The 17,438-nt window shown below is 37.4% G+C and overlaps 1 protein-coding gene across 6 annotated transcripts in view; it reads right to left on the bottom strand.

Moving 5' to 3' along the window:
• Window positions 1-16,410, bottom strand: part of LOC121725855 (homeobox protein homothorax) — a 252,442-nt gene extending 236,032 nt beyond the window's left edge. For all 6 annotated transcript variants that reach the window (XM_042112983.1, XM_042112982.1, XM_042112987.1 and 3 more), the window contains exon 1: window positions 16,164-16,410. In XM_042112983.1, coding sequence (XP_041968917.1) covers window positions 16,164-16,178 — 15 coding nt within the window. In that variant the 5' untranslated portion in view covers window positions 16,179-16,410. The remainder of the gene's footprint in view (window positions 1-16,163) is intronic.
• Window positions 16,411-17,438: the final 1,028 nt, after the last annotated feature.

Genomic DNA, 17,438 nt, shown 5'->3' with positions numbered 1-17,438 from the left:
TCGGTGATTGTTAAATCCAAAAAGAACATTGTATTTGGGATACAGTATAAGTAGTCTACTATGCCACATATAAATGGTTTCAATCGATTCCGGGTTTTTGGTCCATACTTACATTTTTGGGCATTCGCCTTTAGTTTTTTAAAGAATGCAATTTTTTGTATCTCTACATTGCTAAGATTTTGCTAGCTGCAAAATGTTTCTTTTGTAGAATACAATTTAGGGTTCTCTACATTTGCCATATACAGGTTCCGAATTGTATCCAATTTTAAAATACAATATTGATTATTATTGTGTCAAAATTTTAGCTATGTTGCAATATTTTCATTATACAAAAAGCCTATAATTTCCGATTCCAACGGTTACCCACATTACAAACACTCAAGGAAACTTTACAGTCCACTCACAGCAATACTCGAGAGCATAAATCTTTTATAAACATAATAAGTTACAAATAATGGTAACCTGTAGCCGGTCGCACCGTTTAGTACGGCATTAGCGAGTTATGGTCGATATAAACGTAACAATTGTTTAATGCGTCCTTATCGCCGTTTATTGTGGTATTTGTGCCAGGTCACCGGACCTCAGTGTCCCGTGCAACCTGGTTCCACGTTTCCTGGACATTTCCTAGTAATCATCACCAGAATGGCGCTAAACACCTTTAAAAAAAGTATGCGGTAAATCTTGTCAGATTGAATAGGTATTGATGATAATTAAAATCAACATTGATTTTAGTTGCGCGTTGCTGAAATTGGTCCTTTTTGTGCCTTTTATTTTAATTTCAGTTATTATAATTAAACAAATCCATATTATATATATGCTATAAATCATGATAGATTTCTCATATTTGTTACTGTATGTTAACAGTACACAAAAACAAAATTAATTAACGTTCGACACATGACAATAATTATAGTTATGATACATATTATATGATTTATTTAGAAAACATTATTTAATTTGCAGTGAAAACATATTTTAGAGACCGTTACACAAGTGAGTGTTTACAGCCGATGGCGATGTTACAATTACACTATATCCGGGACTTGTCATTATTACGGTCATTAGTCATTACATACCTACATCAATATTGAAGGGTTAAGTCGCTTTTGTTTTAAATAAAAAGTAAATTTTCATTCAAACATTTCTTTTTCATTCAGAGCTGTGCTTGCAAAATGCAGAGATTACAATGTAGTACATATTTTATATTATTGTCAATACCTACCAATTCAAAAATTAAATTATTTGCCCAGTGCTTTCCTAACATTTTTTCGAACTATTTACCGAGCTAAAATTCTATTTTACATCTTTAAATCAGACTTTAATGTTTCAATACCACGATTGCGCGTTATCTACAATATTCCGATTCCGTGGGTTTAAGTAATTAAAAACTGTAAATTAAATTATTTTCAATTAGGCGGTGGTCCGTGTTTGTCACGTCATTAATTTGTAGGTATTCGACATTCGCGGCCATTTTGAGCGTTAGACATCGCCCGTGTGTCTTGCCGTGTTGTGATAAAAATAATTTCCCATAAATTTTCAGGTCAATGCCAGCGCACATGCCAGCGACGAATAAGGGTTATTAAAATTCTAATAAACAACGACTCAGATTTAACAACAGCGCTGCGAATATTTATTTAAAAAAGGAGTAATTAAAATTGCTCGAATGCAGCCGCCCGTCCGTACGTTCGAGATGACGTGACTCGCGACTCGCGAGTCCGTCGGCCCGTCGCGTCGGTCCTTCGAATAGACCGGAGGAGGCGTTTAGTTGTCCTGTCCCATAAATAGGTATGAGGACGGTCATTAAATATTTTGGAAATGTAATGACTACCTTTTGACGTTCGAGAGCCGGTTTTAAAATTAAATAATACGTTTTAAAAATGGAATCGCTCCGGCCCGCCTTTTTTACCCCGAGATAACTTCGGGCCGATCGGCTCGCCGATCGGCCCGAAGTTATCTCGAAACGAAAAAATAAAAACGGTGCGTTTTAATTTTTTTTAATGACATTCCTGCGGTTTTTTCCCGCTGGGAATCTTCGCCGAGCTGTAAGTCGGCTTGGATCGGTTTTTGCGATCCGTATGGCACTCGGATTTGTTTCTTTACGATACACACAACACGATTAAAATTTGACGGTCGATTAGCCGTGTCGCCGATCCGGGCATACGTCATCCCGGCCGGAGCCCGCTGCGATAATTAAAGCCGGGGATTAATAGCTTCAGTTATTTAAATTAGGAGCCCTCGGAATGTTTTTTTTTTTTTGCGGGCTCGAGATTAGCGGAGGTTTCTTGGAAGTAAACAATATTTTGCGGTGATGATTAAATACGACTGGTCGTATGTTGCGGTTAACCTTCGGGTCCAAATAAAAGCTCATGACGTCGTCCAAAGAGCTAGCCGGGCGTCAGGCGCAGACGGCCGGCGCGGCCGGGGAAGACGGAGCCGTCACTCGCCCGGCACGGGGTGGGACATGATGTACGCCACCCTCAGCGCCGCCGTCCCGCTCTAGCGCGCCGGCCCCGAGTGTTGCCGTTCCTCTCTGTGTCATCTGGCGGAGCGCTCGAGCGTCTGGGGCGACCAGAAGCGATTCGTAACAGTGAATAATGTATTTCAATAGTTTACAATAAGTACTTATAATGACGCGAACCGGTACGTTCTCTGCGGGGACGGGGGAGCTGCCCCAGACCGGGCACGAAAATACGAGCGAGGAATCATCGCGGTCGTGTGAATTGTTTAGAATTTAGATCGATGGCGGTAATGGTGACGGCGGACCTTCGGCGCGTATCGGGTTATACAGCGCCACTCGATCCGGGAGTAGTGCGATCGTAAAACTTAGAGAAACGTCTCGTATGTTCGTCGCGCGGGTGCCGTCGACGCTGGCAGCCGGCGCGGGCGGCGCCGCGCTCATAAATTCCGCTTCATTCATGACGCTGGCAGCGACAGCGCGTTTGTTTCTCGGCCATAAATACTAATAAAACGACCTCGTTACGGGGACACATCGAAAATCAGGCGCACGACTTCTTAACGACACCTATTAGGGATCTTCTGTCTGGTCGGTCTAATTGAAAAATTGTATCCAGAGCGTTGCGAGAGTCGGATCCGAGTCCCGCGGCGGATGCGGGCCCAGACGTCCATTATCCCATTTGCCCATCCGCATGGGGCAGCCGCACCACGGCGACACGTGTCGATGGACTGTCGCGTCCCACACCATTAATTACTGCACTCCTCGCGTTCTAAATCCGAATCCGGGGGGCTCGCCGGGGCCGGCCGCGAGTGCCGCGACGCGCTTCCAACGTTTCGATATCCATTCCGCCGGCTGAAGTGTTTTTCTTTTTATAAATAGACGGCGGCGCGAGCCGCGCGTTTTTAGGCCGCGGTCGAAAGTTTTAGCCGCGAATTTCGATAGCGCTAACTTCAACAAACAGCGTCACGCCGATCAGCAGATAGCAGGAGACCCGAGGTCACGGAAATTAGCTTTAAATTGATTTTTAGAGACGTTAACCCCGAGAGATAGCGGGTTCATCATCACGGGCGGGTCGACAGCTGCCCCGACCCGCGATAGCCGCTATCTCAGCGTCTCGGGCGCGGTCAGCCTCTACGTAAATATGCGGCCGTTAAGATAACGATTTCCTCTCGACGCCGGCGACGCCTCGCTTTTGTTTAACATAAAATTATACTTTCCTCGACACCCCGATAGACTTATCTGCTAGATTAGTCGCGTTCGGATGCGCGTGATATATTTTTGTGTTGCCAGCGCGCGCGCGAGGATCTCGTCATAAATCTCGCCCACGCCGCCGCTCGTTACCGCTATTGTGCGCAGGCCGCGGGATCGGCCGCGCCGCCCGTGATTGACTATTCGTGTCCGACTCCTTGACCCGCGCCTTTCTTAACGCAGCCCCGATTAGGTCAATTTGGTCAGATACCCCAAAAATCCGCCGGTCACATCTCACGTGCGCCATTGTCCAGGAAGATGGTTCCAATTAGAGCGAGTGTTTTTTGTCAAACGGTTTGAGACGTATCTGGTAATTCTTGTGAACATTATGCAGATGTTGGGGTTTATCGTGTTGGGGTCGGCGCGGGCGCAGGCGGGCGGGGACTCGTTCTTGCCAATAATTTGGTCATCGCCCCGGCCCCGGTGCACACCAAAAGCTTATAATATTACACATCAACAAAAGCAGGTATTAAAATTTAAAAGAACCTTATTATAACAGCCCACAGAAGTTGTACATAGTGGTAAGAATACTAAAGGTATTATGTAAGTTCATAGTAATTAGAAACTAATGATGTTTACTCTATATTATTCGATAGGGGTTACTGTTGTTACGTCTGACACACGTCTTCCCTATAATGTACAATGTGTCAATATTTTATGTCTATTGCATATTTGAAAGCAGACAAAAAATTAACGAGACTCATTGAGATATAAGTACTACGTACTGGAGCTGCTATTGCAAACAAAAAATATGTCGCACTTGAGAAAATAAATGAGCCGGGAGGTAAATATCTCAATGACGAGACTCGACGATTTCTGTGTTTCAGCTCTAGCTGTACACCTGTAACCCCGTAGCAAATAGAGTTAAACGGCGTTCAGATTCGAATTTCAAACCTCGTTACCGAAAACGTGACGTTTGTAAAGAAATGTCGAGTACGCAGTCCACGGTCTACGATCCGGCGCGAGTCGCGACCCTGCGCCCTCCCGCGCCCCCCTGCGCGGTGCCTTGCCTCCAGAGTCCGGACACTTCCGCTGAATCACGCCGTCACGATTAATATTCTTTAGTGGACTCCGACGGCGTATTACGGGATTATAATGTTTCGAGCATCGAGGATTTGTCGATCGACGATAGCGGCACGCGCTTTGGTCCTGCGACTTGCGAATGGCACCAGACGCCACAGGTACTCGCGACGAGTAGGTACCTACGCCAATTACACGGGCGCGCAGGAAGCCGCCGCCAGCGCCGGAATAGCAATACCGCGGCCCATCAGGTATTCATAGGTAACGCCGAAACGGTGGCCGAGCGCCGCGCGCCCGGTAAACCCGCAAATTAGTGGCCGCGCGAATTAGCGCTGAATCCAAAGTGCGCGATTACCGCGACTACAGAGCCGATCCGAAAATGAACAGCGATATTCAAATTGAAAAGGTACGCGGCGCGCATAAAACAATACTGAGGCGATTCGCGTCGCCGCCGCACGCAACTCTGCCTCTTGCGGGCCTCGAGACACGGCCGAGATCGGCTCGAGACGATTGTTTACGGACCGTATATTATGTATATCGGCGGTGGATCCTGCCCTCGGCCGACGCATCTAGAGCGGCCGACTCCGGCCGGCGAGAATCCGAATTCGAAAATGGAATGGAACATCGCAATTTAAATAACAAATTAGCGGGTGCGTCCGCGGCGCGCGGCGCGTCGGTCATCGGACTGATTCGAATCGATTTTATTTCAGGATTATGCTAAACTCCGCGCTGGCAACACTTGATCTCGAATGTATTAAACGTAGGAAGCATCACAACCGCACCATTTACATATTATCTTCCTGCGCCATTCTTTTAGAATATCCGAGTATAAAACGCATATAATTCACACGTGAGATTTCGCCCGGAGATGCTTTTATTGCTTTGAATTTAGAATTATGCTAAAACTCCGCTCCGATTTCCTGTGCGACTTTTGTTTGTCAAATCTTCGCTGCAACGGCCGGAGCTTCTTATAACTAGTTTAAATTCGTTTTGACTGAATGAAGATAATCGTAATTGACTACCTAGGCCATAACACAAATGTAGCGTAGCTCATCCGAAATACGAGCTTTAAGAATACAAACTATTAATCACGTTATCACATTAAAAAGTAACGCAGACCGGTCCGGGCCCGCCGGCCGGCGGACGGCCGCTTCTTTATTATTTAAATGTATTTCTCCGCGGACTGTTATATAATACATCAAATGTTAATTTATATGGTCGCAGCCGATGACCGCCGGGTTGTTTATCTGAGACGGGAATGGGCTTTTTAAAATAGAAGTGATAGAGCGGCCATTACCTTCGGAGAGACGTTAGGTGTGCTTAACGATTACGTTTTATGTTCAAATGCAACGAAGTGCCGTGTTCCTAATAATAATTAATTGTTATTAATGTTTAAAATTACGGCCAAAACTTAAAAAAAGGATGTTACGTTTGTTTCGTGCCATTCAATACAATTTCTCGATCAGCTAAATGTCTATCAGACACGACTGTTTCAAAAACAAAATAAAAATCAACATTTGTATTATTAAATTATAAAATTGTATACTTTAAAAAGCAAAGACATTTTTAATGACTTAGTTACACGTTTTATTATTGAAAATATTATACGACAATATACAATAATAAGAAACTTCATGATTACTTTGACAAACGTAATGCGTTAACAAGCAGTCAGCTGATAATATTTATTGGTTTTTCCGATATTTAGGTGAAGTTTAGCGTGTGGCAACACCGACGTTAGGCGTCATGGCGTACAATCAGATGATCGTAACAAATTTTATTTTCGCACCGAACACTTTTACGAGCATCTTTGATTTTTTTACGACGTAATTCAAGTATTTATGTAATAAATACACTGTCGCAGGCTGTTAGATTGTTTGCACGTCGTTCTCATCACTAATTTAGAACTTTCATTGATTAAAAAAAAATCTACGTTACTACGTATTTTTCTTTCTTTTTTTATTTATTTATTTCTAAGAAATTAGTACATAATATAAGAGGTCTTACAATTTAGTTTGATCACGATTTTTGCCACATGGGCGTGGAAATATTATTGTCATGTCATACTAAGTTACTAACAAAGTCAATTTACAACAGTTAGGTCGAATTTCACCAAGGTGTGTTAGTGTTATCAGCTTGTTAAAATGTCATGAATTCTCTTTCATTCATAATATGAAAAACGAAAGAGGTAACGTAATACTAATTCGAGCATTAACTTTAACAGAAGTTGGTGAAATTGGGCCTTAAGATAATAATTAATCAGGACATTTAAAAATACAATTATTACAACCAATATCGTCAACTCAAAGCCAAAACATATTTTTATCATTGCAATAGAGACAAATAATAATTTTAATGATCATTTTCTACGTTAAACAGGCAACGAGCAATATTTTACGATTTATGCAACTACATAATTATTATTATGCTCGGTTTCTTTTTCACAGAATAAGCCGCTTTATAAGGAAAAATAAAAACCAGCCAAGTGCGTGTCGGGCCACGCGCAATGTAGGGTTCCGTAGTACCGCTAGTTTTTTTAATTTTTGTATGGTCAATGAATGTACATTTATAACGTGTTTGACACTACTAACAACATCATCTCAGTCACTTTCAAAGGAATTTTAACGAAAAGTTCCTTTATACTTCGCCGAATACATTTTTTTTAGTTAATCGACTATTACTCAATAAATTATAAAGTCTTCTAAGCCGTGATCGTTTTCCTTTAAAATTCAGCATATTTCCTAATCCCATGAATTTTTTCACATTTCCAGAAGCAACCGTTCAGCTGGTAGAAGGGACACTTTACTCTTCAGAGGGGAATCTAAAGATTTTTTCCACTTTAAAACTTTGTATTTCACAAACGGATCCCTAAATCGGAAAATGATATATATATACTCATAATATTTTAAAAAAACCTTCCCACACGATGGGGTGGACCTTAAAAAAAATTTTATCCGCGCTTGATGTGTAGGGAAGGTACCATAAAAATATTTATTAAGATTTAATGTACCATTTTGTCGGCATCATTAATATGTGCATTCATGCCAAATTACAGCTTTGTAGATCCTATAGTCTCTGAACAAAACCGCGGACAGACAGACAGACAGACAGACGAACAGACAGACGAACAGACAGACGGACAGACCGAAACTATAGGGGTTCCTTGTTGACTACGAAACCCTAAAAAGGAATAAAATGTTTTATTCCAACTACCCCGGTATTTGCTAGAGTCAATTTAATTTCTCACTATTTGCAATTTACAAGATTATGGTAGACCTTTAATATCCTTGCAAGTTGCAACTTGCAATAGCATTGTTTATTGGTAAACTTTTTGACGCCTTTGAAAACGCCAGTGAAAAAAAATATAACTGTCAAAAAACCTCAGAACCGGACTCTACATTACTTTCTTTAACATTAATTTCTACATAATATATAGATAATAGCAACATGATTCAGGTATATGGTATAATTATTGCCGTGTAGGCTTATCACGTATCCGAATTTCATTGAGCCAGTAATGAGTCTTTATCGGCAACTCCACGGCACTCTAATTGCGATGATAGAACGATAAAAAAATCGCGTTATCGGCGTGACCACACTTCGGGGACTCCGCGGACTGATAACGTTTACGACCACACGGCCGCGAGTCCCGGACGAGTACAATCTACCCGTAATTTCGGTTTACAACGCACTAAAACACCGATATTAATTTCGGTTACCATAATTTGTGGTGTTTGGCGTTTATTAAAATGTTTTATCACGGTTATAATATCGTGTGTGCCCTGTATCGAACTACGAGTACCTACACTTAATCTAACTGTCTATGAAAACATTAAAATACCAACTGTTATTAATTTTCCGCGATAAAAAATATCATATGACCTTTCACGGGACGCAAAGTATATATATACTTACCAAATTTCAGCAAAATCGGTTCAGCGGTTTGGGCATGAAGGAAGAGACAGACATACTTTCGCATTTATTATAATATATTATGTATTTAGTATATTTTATTAATTAAATTTTTAGTATATTGATTGAACAAGGAGTCGCTTAAAACCTGACTTCTTATTACACTACAACAACAACTATAATAATAATAATGATTATTATTATAATATCTATGGACGCTTTACACCACATCAGTCTGGCCCCGTGCTAAGTACCTAAAGGACTTGTGTTACAGGTACCAGACAACGGAAATATATTTAATACTTTTATACTATACATATATTTAAGATTTTTATTATATCATACACAATATATTTAATACACATCCAGACCCGGGAACATTGAAAACTTTTTTGTTCCGTCGGCGGGATTTGAACCCACGACCCCCGGCTTGAGCTACCAACACGCTCACCACTGAGCCACAGAGGTCGTCTAACTATTATTATTTATTAGCAAGTCTGTAAGTAAGTACCTACTTAAATTAAAATAAAACCGGCCAAGTGCGAGTCGGACTCGCGCACCGAGGGTTCCGTACAAACCTGCAAGGTTTACAAAGTAACTACTTAAAATTTTAAGCTTTTCGGATTTTTTCTGTTACCTGTGCTGTAAGCTATTGCTTCTTACCAAATTTCGAGATTCTATGTCAACGGGAAGTGGTCTTTAGGTTTTAATTCCCTTGCGTGTAGTTGCGAGTTTCAAAATATGCGGTATCAATGGTTGTACTTTTGCGTTTTGCGTTTTTGCGTTGACTTAGAATTTTTTTTTTCACGGGTTAAAGGCAATTAGATCTAAGTATTTGATATGAATTTCAACTTGATAGCTCTACGCGTTCATGAGGAAAAAAGTAATAAGTTTATATTTATTAAAAAATATATATTTTGTAATGTAACTAAAAATTTAAGGTTTTCGGAATTTTTCCTTTATGTGTGCTATAAAACGTTGCTTCATGCCAAATTTCAAGATTCTAGGTCGACTGGAAGTACCCTTTAGGTTTTGATTCCCTTGCGAGTACTTGCGAGTTTCAAAATATGCAGCTTAAATTGCTGTTTCTTTTGATTGCGTTGACATAGAAGTTTGATTTTGTTACAGCTTAAAGGTATTATAGACCTGAGTATTTGGTATGAATTTCAATTTAATACCTCTACGCGTTTATGAGGAAATGGGTAGTAAGTTTAAAATTATTAAAAAAAAAATATATTATGTGATGTAACTAAAAATTTATGGTTTTCGTAATTTTTCCTTTATCTATGCTATAAGACGTTGCTTCGTACCAAATTTCAAGATTCTGAGTTCACGGGAAGCACCCTGTAGGTTTTGATTCCCTTGCAAGTGTCGAAAATTTGCGGCATAAACGGCTGTATCTTTTGATTGCGTTGGCTTAGAAGTTTGATTTTTTCACAGCTTCAAGGGACAGTAGACCTGAGTAATTGATATAAATTTCAGCTTCATACCTCCACGCGTTCCTGAGAAAAAGGGTCTTGACAGACGGACGGACGGACAGACGGACAACAAAGTGATCCTATAAGGGTTCCGTTTTTTCCTTTTGAGGTACGGAACCCTAAAAATATTGATATTATATTTCTAATCATATAATATATCATATAATATTAACTTTTCACGGGAAGTTTGCACATATTAAAATATATATTTTTAGATGTTTCATGAGCAATTAACAGTCAGCACCTAATCAGAATCTAACGATATCTAATCTGTCCATTAAATAGAAATCTACAAAGTAAACAATAACAAAACATTTTCCAACAATCAAATGTAATGACGCCGTAACACAAATATTATCAAACTGTAATTTATTATTATGAAATTGTAATTTATTATCAAAAGATATAATTAACCTGTAACCGGAAGGAAAGGTGTTGGTTTTATTTTATAACATAATGCTAACGACGTTTCGCTGCACTTCATAATAATATCATGTTACAATCTAATAATAATAATAAAATATTAATCACATTATGCATTATTATCAGTAAAACATATTTGGCGTTATTAACTTAGCTATTGCTTGTACCATACGTACCTGCCTACCTAAGTGAAATGTTTTTGTTTTTTTGTTTCACGGTTTATTAAAAATGAAATTATTACCATTATAGAATGTTTGTTTGGATGAATAGTATTTTAAAAAGATAAAACCGACTTCAAAATGATACGTACTTACTTAATTGATAATTAAAATTGCCTATTTCAAAAACTACTGAACCTATTTTGATGAAACTTGCAGCATTCCCTAAGTTGAACGATACCTAGTACGACAAAAAAGATTTATTTTAATCGGACTTAAAGTTTCATAGATATGTGAACTCAAACATAAAAAAATACGCGATACACTTTTGGGCACATTTGTTTAGACTTTAGAAGCTGATATAAAGTAACATAATATTATACGAAAACTGAGCAGTTTTGGAAATATTACTTACATACATATGGGTCGAATTGATACACTCCTTTTTTGAAGTCGGTTAAATTTTTTTGCATACGGGTCGAATTGATACACTCCTTTTTTGAAGTCGGTTAAATTTTTTTGCATACGGGTCGAATTGATACACTCCTTTTTCGAAGTCGGTTATTTTTTTTTGCATACGGGTCGAATTGATACACACCTTTTTTGAAGTCGGTTAAAAATTTTTGCATGCATTCAAGTTTTTATTTTAACTATTCCCAAATTTTATATAAATATATTTTTTTACCTTTATTTGCAAACCGAGATTATGTTTTAAGTAAGTATATACTCTATTGCATAAAAATATAGGACCAAACATCAGCTGATATTATTATCGTCATGTAATGTCATAAAAATATTTAAGTAGATTTATTTATCCTAAGCTGAATGCAAAATATTACTTGTACTTTACATTATTTCAATATGACATAGGCTGTAAATTGTAATACGGCTTAGGCTATTGCAAACTTAGAGCAGATGAATCTCTACATAATGCGATGGATTCTTTTGAAATTATATTTCGCGCCTTACGTTTCTCATGGGTCTGATAATCATAAAATATGCCATTTGTATGTTTATTCCCTTGTATAATTCATTTGAATATTATATATAATTGAATAAAATAAATATTAACTAGAGAATTCCATAATTTCCATATTTTTATTATCTTTATACTAAGCATTGTCAAAATACTTTTTAACATTAATTTTATATTTGCTAGGGGAGAAACACAGGCAATCACGTTTTTGTTATATATCTTACCGTTAGAATGCAGAATACGTTAACGTGCACATTACCTAGGTAATCTGCAGATTTGCTGATACCATCCGTTAAAGTGTGAAATTTAAATAAAGAAAAACTTAATATAAAGTATTTGTACATTACCTAGTTAGTTCGTATTCTCTTCCTTTGTAAAATTTGTAACAGTCAATAAAACTTTAATTTGAGCTTGTCAACCTAATACTGTTGTTGTTTTGAATGGTTTTTTCCTATTGATACGATCTGTTATATTTTATTATTGAAGACATTTAACTTAAGATTTAATAATTTATTCCTTTAATGTTTATGTCAAAAAAATTATATTAAAATATCCTCTACAAGTAAATAACATGTTTTATTCAAAAAAGAACCAAGTTTTATGTAATTTAATGAGAAAATAATAAACTTTTGCACTTTAACTGCCTATGTGATAATCGCCAGAATACCTTGTTAATCTGCAATCTAACTGGTTTACGGACATTAACGGTAACATAATATATATTACGAAAGTAAGATAATACAATTAAAACTCTACATTTTCCGAGCCGATTCACGGTAGCCGGTGCACGGTGATATAAAAAATTTGCTTTAAATAAACGCAATTTATTTTATGTGTAGATGTTTTAGGACTTATTTTTACTTTCAAATATGAATTAAAAATCCTTAAAAAAAACTGCAACAGTTATTTTTACCCCGTGGTCGTGAGAAAGTAATTCTGGTGCGTAGAAATTTTTAGAGTATTGTGTTATGTGTATTATGTGGTGGAATTTTATGATCAGCATGGTTTGATGGGCAGGAATAATAGTCCGTACATTACATCGTTCGAACATTTACGTTAACTACTGAATTGAAGACGTTAGTGGAAGAAACAGTTAAAAAAATATTGCCGTTTTTTACATAAATGGATTTTTACATTTAGAGTCGGAAAATGATTTAAAATAAAAAAACTGAGGATTTTATGTTTAGCCAGTTGTATTAGCCAGATAATGAATTAGGTAAGTTACAAGGTTTGGTAAGGGAAAAATGAGTAATTGCCCTTATATTATAAAATTTTAGTTATTTGGTTCATCCACTCGCATCTTTAACTACTTTGTACAATTTTTCCTTTTTTGTTTGACTACAGTCATACGCATGGACGCACGAACTGAAATAAATAGGATCCGTTAGTCCGTACCCTTCCCAGTTTTACCGGGATAAAAAGTAGCCTATATACTTTTCTGTAGTCTATCATTATATATTCTATAAATGAGACAAATTTTACCAAATTAAATCTAGTAACTAGCTTGGTCCTTTTCAATGCAAAGAAACCAACTTTTCTTTTAAATATTTAGTAATATAGTAAAATATGTATGTAACTTCAGCGAAATAAAATTTAGAATATAAAAATATTCCAATTAAAGTATATAATGTGCACAATCACGTCTATTTTAATATTTTGTAATTTTATTTGGGTTTATGTAATTTATATCAAAGTATGTAAATAATCTATTAGTAAAGTAGGTACGTTATACAACTATTGACTTGAAACCCTATGAAAATTATCAAAGGACTATTTAATAATGTTATAAAATTAATATTCAAATAATTAACTTTTTCATAAAAATACTTTTCACAGTTTTCACGACAAATAAACAGTCAAGGGAACTCTACATTATATTGAACAAGCACTTCCTAATTAATTTAGCTTTTATTTGCCTAATGATTTTGTTGTAAATAAATGTTTTTCTATGTTGGTCTCTTTACATCAATACAATCCTTGCTTCTTTTGGCATTTATTACAATGACCCAAGACTATGTTCCCAACGAAACGGTAATAATTGATTATTATGCCGACCTTAAAAATAATACTTCCTTACTTATAATATTTGCTCGGTTTACAATTTATAATGCTTGACTATTACATAAAATAAGTTAGATATTGATATAATAACCTACAAAATAATTTAGTAAGTATCTTTTTTCACAGCAATAAATAAAATGTTATTGATAAGATTCTAAAACTTCAGTCAACTTTTGCACGATCTCAAGGTGGATACGAAATTGGGATTTTAATAATATGGATTGTATTGAATATGGATACCAGAATCTGATGGCAATTTTTGACGCAGATTTTCAAAAAACATCCTTGATCATTGGATAATTTTTTGATATTTGCATGTTTACACACAGAATCAGCCGCTATAAGAAAAAAAAGGATCAAAATGTTTTATTCCTATTACCCCGGTATTGATAGAGTCAATTTATTTTCTCACTTTTTGCCATCAGATTCTGGTAGATCTATACAAACTTTTAAAACTTATTCTTCTATTTTTATTGGGATTCCTTTTCATATGGTTTTGTTTTAGGGTCGCCCTTTTGTTCTGTTAATTTTTATAACGTTATCTGATCTTTTTTATGGTCGCTGTTTTAATTATATTGTTTTTATTAAAAACCGTCGCTTCGTATATTGTTACAATTTCTGACATAAAAGAGTCAATAAAAATAAATGAACGGTCGTAAACTTACTCCATACTCTACTTTTACGATTCACAAACTTTTGTTGTTAAACTATTATTTTGGTTTAACATATTTAACTCAGTCGAAGTTTTAGCTTGTTCTTCCAACATAAAAAATATTAACCTGTTTTGAGGAAAGAAACTTAAAAGTAATAAAATGTTTTATCACCTAATTTGCCTTTTTTTCTATCATATTTTTTAATACTTAATGGATATTTTACGGTAAGCAAAAGTAATTTTAGAGAAGAGAAGAATTATTATTATGTATGTATAAAATATGTTGATATTTCCAGATTACATAAGATATGAGTATAAGTGTTAACTTTCATAACGATGCAGTTTAACCTCCTAAATATTTAGCTTTGAAAAGATAGAGTGTATTTTCATAAGACTTTATTCTGCTTTTATAATGATATTTTACTTGAATACAATTAACAAAATTTGAAATATTGCTTTTATTTTATTTTTTATATGTATACTTTTACTTTCCTTTTATCTAATTGCACTGTGCTGTTTGTAGCCTTTTAGTCTAAAAAAAGTCAAAGCTTTTTGTCAAAAGGCCCTATATTTCACGGAGCGTACTATCTAGCATATAAACAGCTTAATTAATGTATTTTTATGATGTAAGTAATAATAATACGCATCTACACATGTCGGTTAATAAAAAAACACTTTAAATTTAATGGCGCGGTTACCGTCGGTGCCGAGATAGCTCACACGTGTGCGCAGATAATATTCTCATTTAGTTTTTTTTCTTCTATTACCTATACAGAGTATAAAGTTATAAAACTTATAAATGAAGATATTATATCTATTATTTATAACGTTATTTCCATTTCGCTGCGTTGTTTAGTAGGTAGGTAGGTATAAATTTGCATTTCGCGCCAAACTTTACAAAATGTAGAGTCTGAGTTAATAAATCTTTTTCCATATTTTGTATTTCAGCATTTTCGTTAATTTAATGAAATATAGTAATAATGCCTCATTAAGTATTATCGTGAGACTGTTTTTTGTCATAAGTATTATCTGCCTGCCATCTAATCAAGTATATTCAAATCATTATTATTTATTACAATTCGCTTTCTATAAAAGTTTATGGTATATTTTAATAACATTATGTTATTGTTGTTGACAATATTTTTTCTCTTTATATCCTATTCGGTCGGAACTAAAGTTTAAAATAGTAAGTTTTTGCTCAAGTTAAACTTTTCTATCGACGGACAAAAACAATGTAACCCTACTGAGAAGTCCCCTCGTGTGCCGTTATGCGTTATTGTGGTGCGAACGAAAAATCTGTTTTTTTTTTCTTTTCATTGTCAATTGAATTTTATTGTTGGTTTCCGAGATAGGCCCTTTTGTGTCCAACCGTGCGTTTAAAGCCGCTTGTTGCTCTACCTAAAGATTTCCCTGGCCTATTGTAGGAGCGTCGCGCACAATGGCCCCCCGCTGGAGGCCACTTTTATCTTATTTATTGTTACATCTTAACTTTTATTCTATCAGGTGTCCGCGCGTAAGGACGAGTTAGGTTTCCGTGTGCCCTACAATCATCTTTCCAAAGAACGTAGGCCTTATCCTTCGGCTCTACATCATCCTACTTTGGCTCTACATCAGGTTTTGCTATCCGTATGTATCTGATCCTATACCGTTTGACAGGTGAATGTTGTTATCTCGCTTCATGGGACTGACCCTCCCACTGAGCCGGGCGACCGGGCCACCTACTCCTACCTCCTCATACGCTATCATACGTCACTGCACTCACTCGCAATGATGTACATACCCTAGGCTGAGCCATGAAAGGTCGGCCCGAGCCGAGCAAGGCTCCGCTGGCCACCACGAAGTTTTTAAGCCCAAGCTAAAACACAACACAGGCACGTGAACACATACACAACAATTATTGGACACCGTCACAGCGGCCCGCTAGCTCACTAGTGTCATAATGCACTCGCGACGGTTTGGCGTGTGGAGTACGGAGCGCGTCGGTCCGAGCGAGGCGCGGGGTGCGGGAGGCCCGGCGCGCTCGGCAGTCTGGCGGACACTGGCCCGGCGCCGCACGCGGGGCCCGCGCCGGGGCGTGGCCCGGCCCCGCCGCCCTCCCGCCCTCCCGCGGCCGCCCAATCGCGGCCCGCCGCCCGTGGCCCTCCGCTCCCCGCGCCCCGCGCCGCGCCCGCGCCCGCCGCACTCCGGCCCGCGTCTCTACGTTGCACGGACGCGGTGCATTCCGAGTGCTCATTTTCACTGTAATCAACAAAATCCGTTACGGTTATGTAACGCGAGAACGACACGAGTTTCATAGATAAAAATTAAATCGACGCTCGAAATCGTATGCGGCGAGTATGAATGTATCTATTATTTATTTATCTGGTAGATAACGAAGTGCCGGTAACGCGAGCCGCTAACGCATCGCTCAGATACGGCCGACGAAACAGAGTTATTATGCCCAATTATCGTGTACATGTCTTAGGGTCTTTACATTCGTAATTTGTTTGCGGACGACCGAGCTCTAGAAATGGTAAGTGCTCACGTCCGGTCCCGATCAACTCGAGTCTCGACCGACTGATGTAGAGTCGCCCTTTAAAAAAATTTTTTCTCTTTCAAAGAAGTTTAGTGATTAGTATTTTAGGTTACCAATAAAACATCTGAATTTTTTAATACTGGAACTCCTCATACTTAAAATTTAATTTAATTGTGGCGTAGAAGTTTGCTCTACCTCGGATAGTAAAAACATTAAAGCAAACAGGCTTAAGACATAATGGTAAGATCAAGCCTATCACAATGAGCTTATCTGAGCAAATCAACGCTTAGCTCAAATACAAATAGCTTCAGCAATGAAAACGCCCTACTAACCTACATTTTATAACAATCATTTTCATTTTTCAACAAGGACCTTAAAATTGATTAAGCATTATTTCATGAAGTACCGAATGTGTACATTAATTACTTATTTATTACAGTGAAATAGGCTTTCTTTAATTTCCCGAGAGTAACAAACAATTAAGATAATTTGGAAATTGTACAGTTGGACCGTTATTTTAATGACATCTTCAGTGCTTTC

This window comes from Aricia agestis, chromosome 4 (assembly GCF_905147365.1).
Source record: "Aricia agestis chromosome 4, ilAriAges1.1, whole genome shotgun sequence".
NCBI lineage: Eukaryota > Metazoa > Arthropoda > Insecta > Lepidoptera > Lycaenidae > Aricia > Aricia agestis.
Note: the sequence above shows the minus strand (reverse complement) of the source record. Positions and strands in the feature narration are given on the sequence as shown.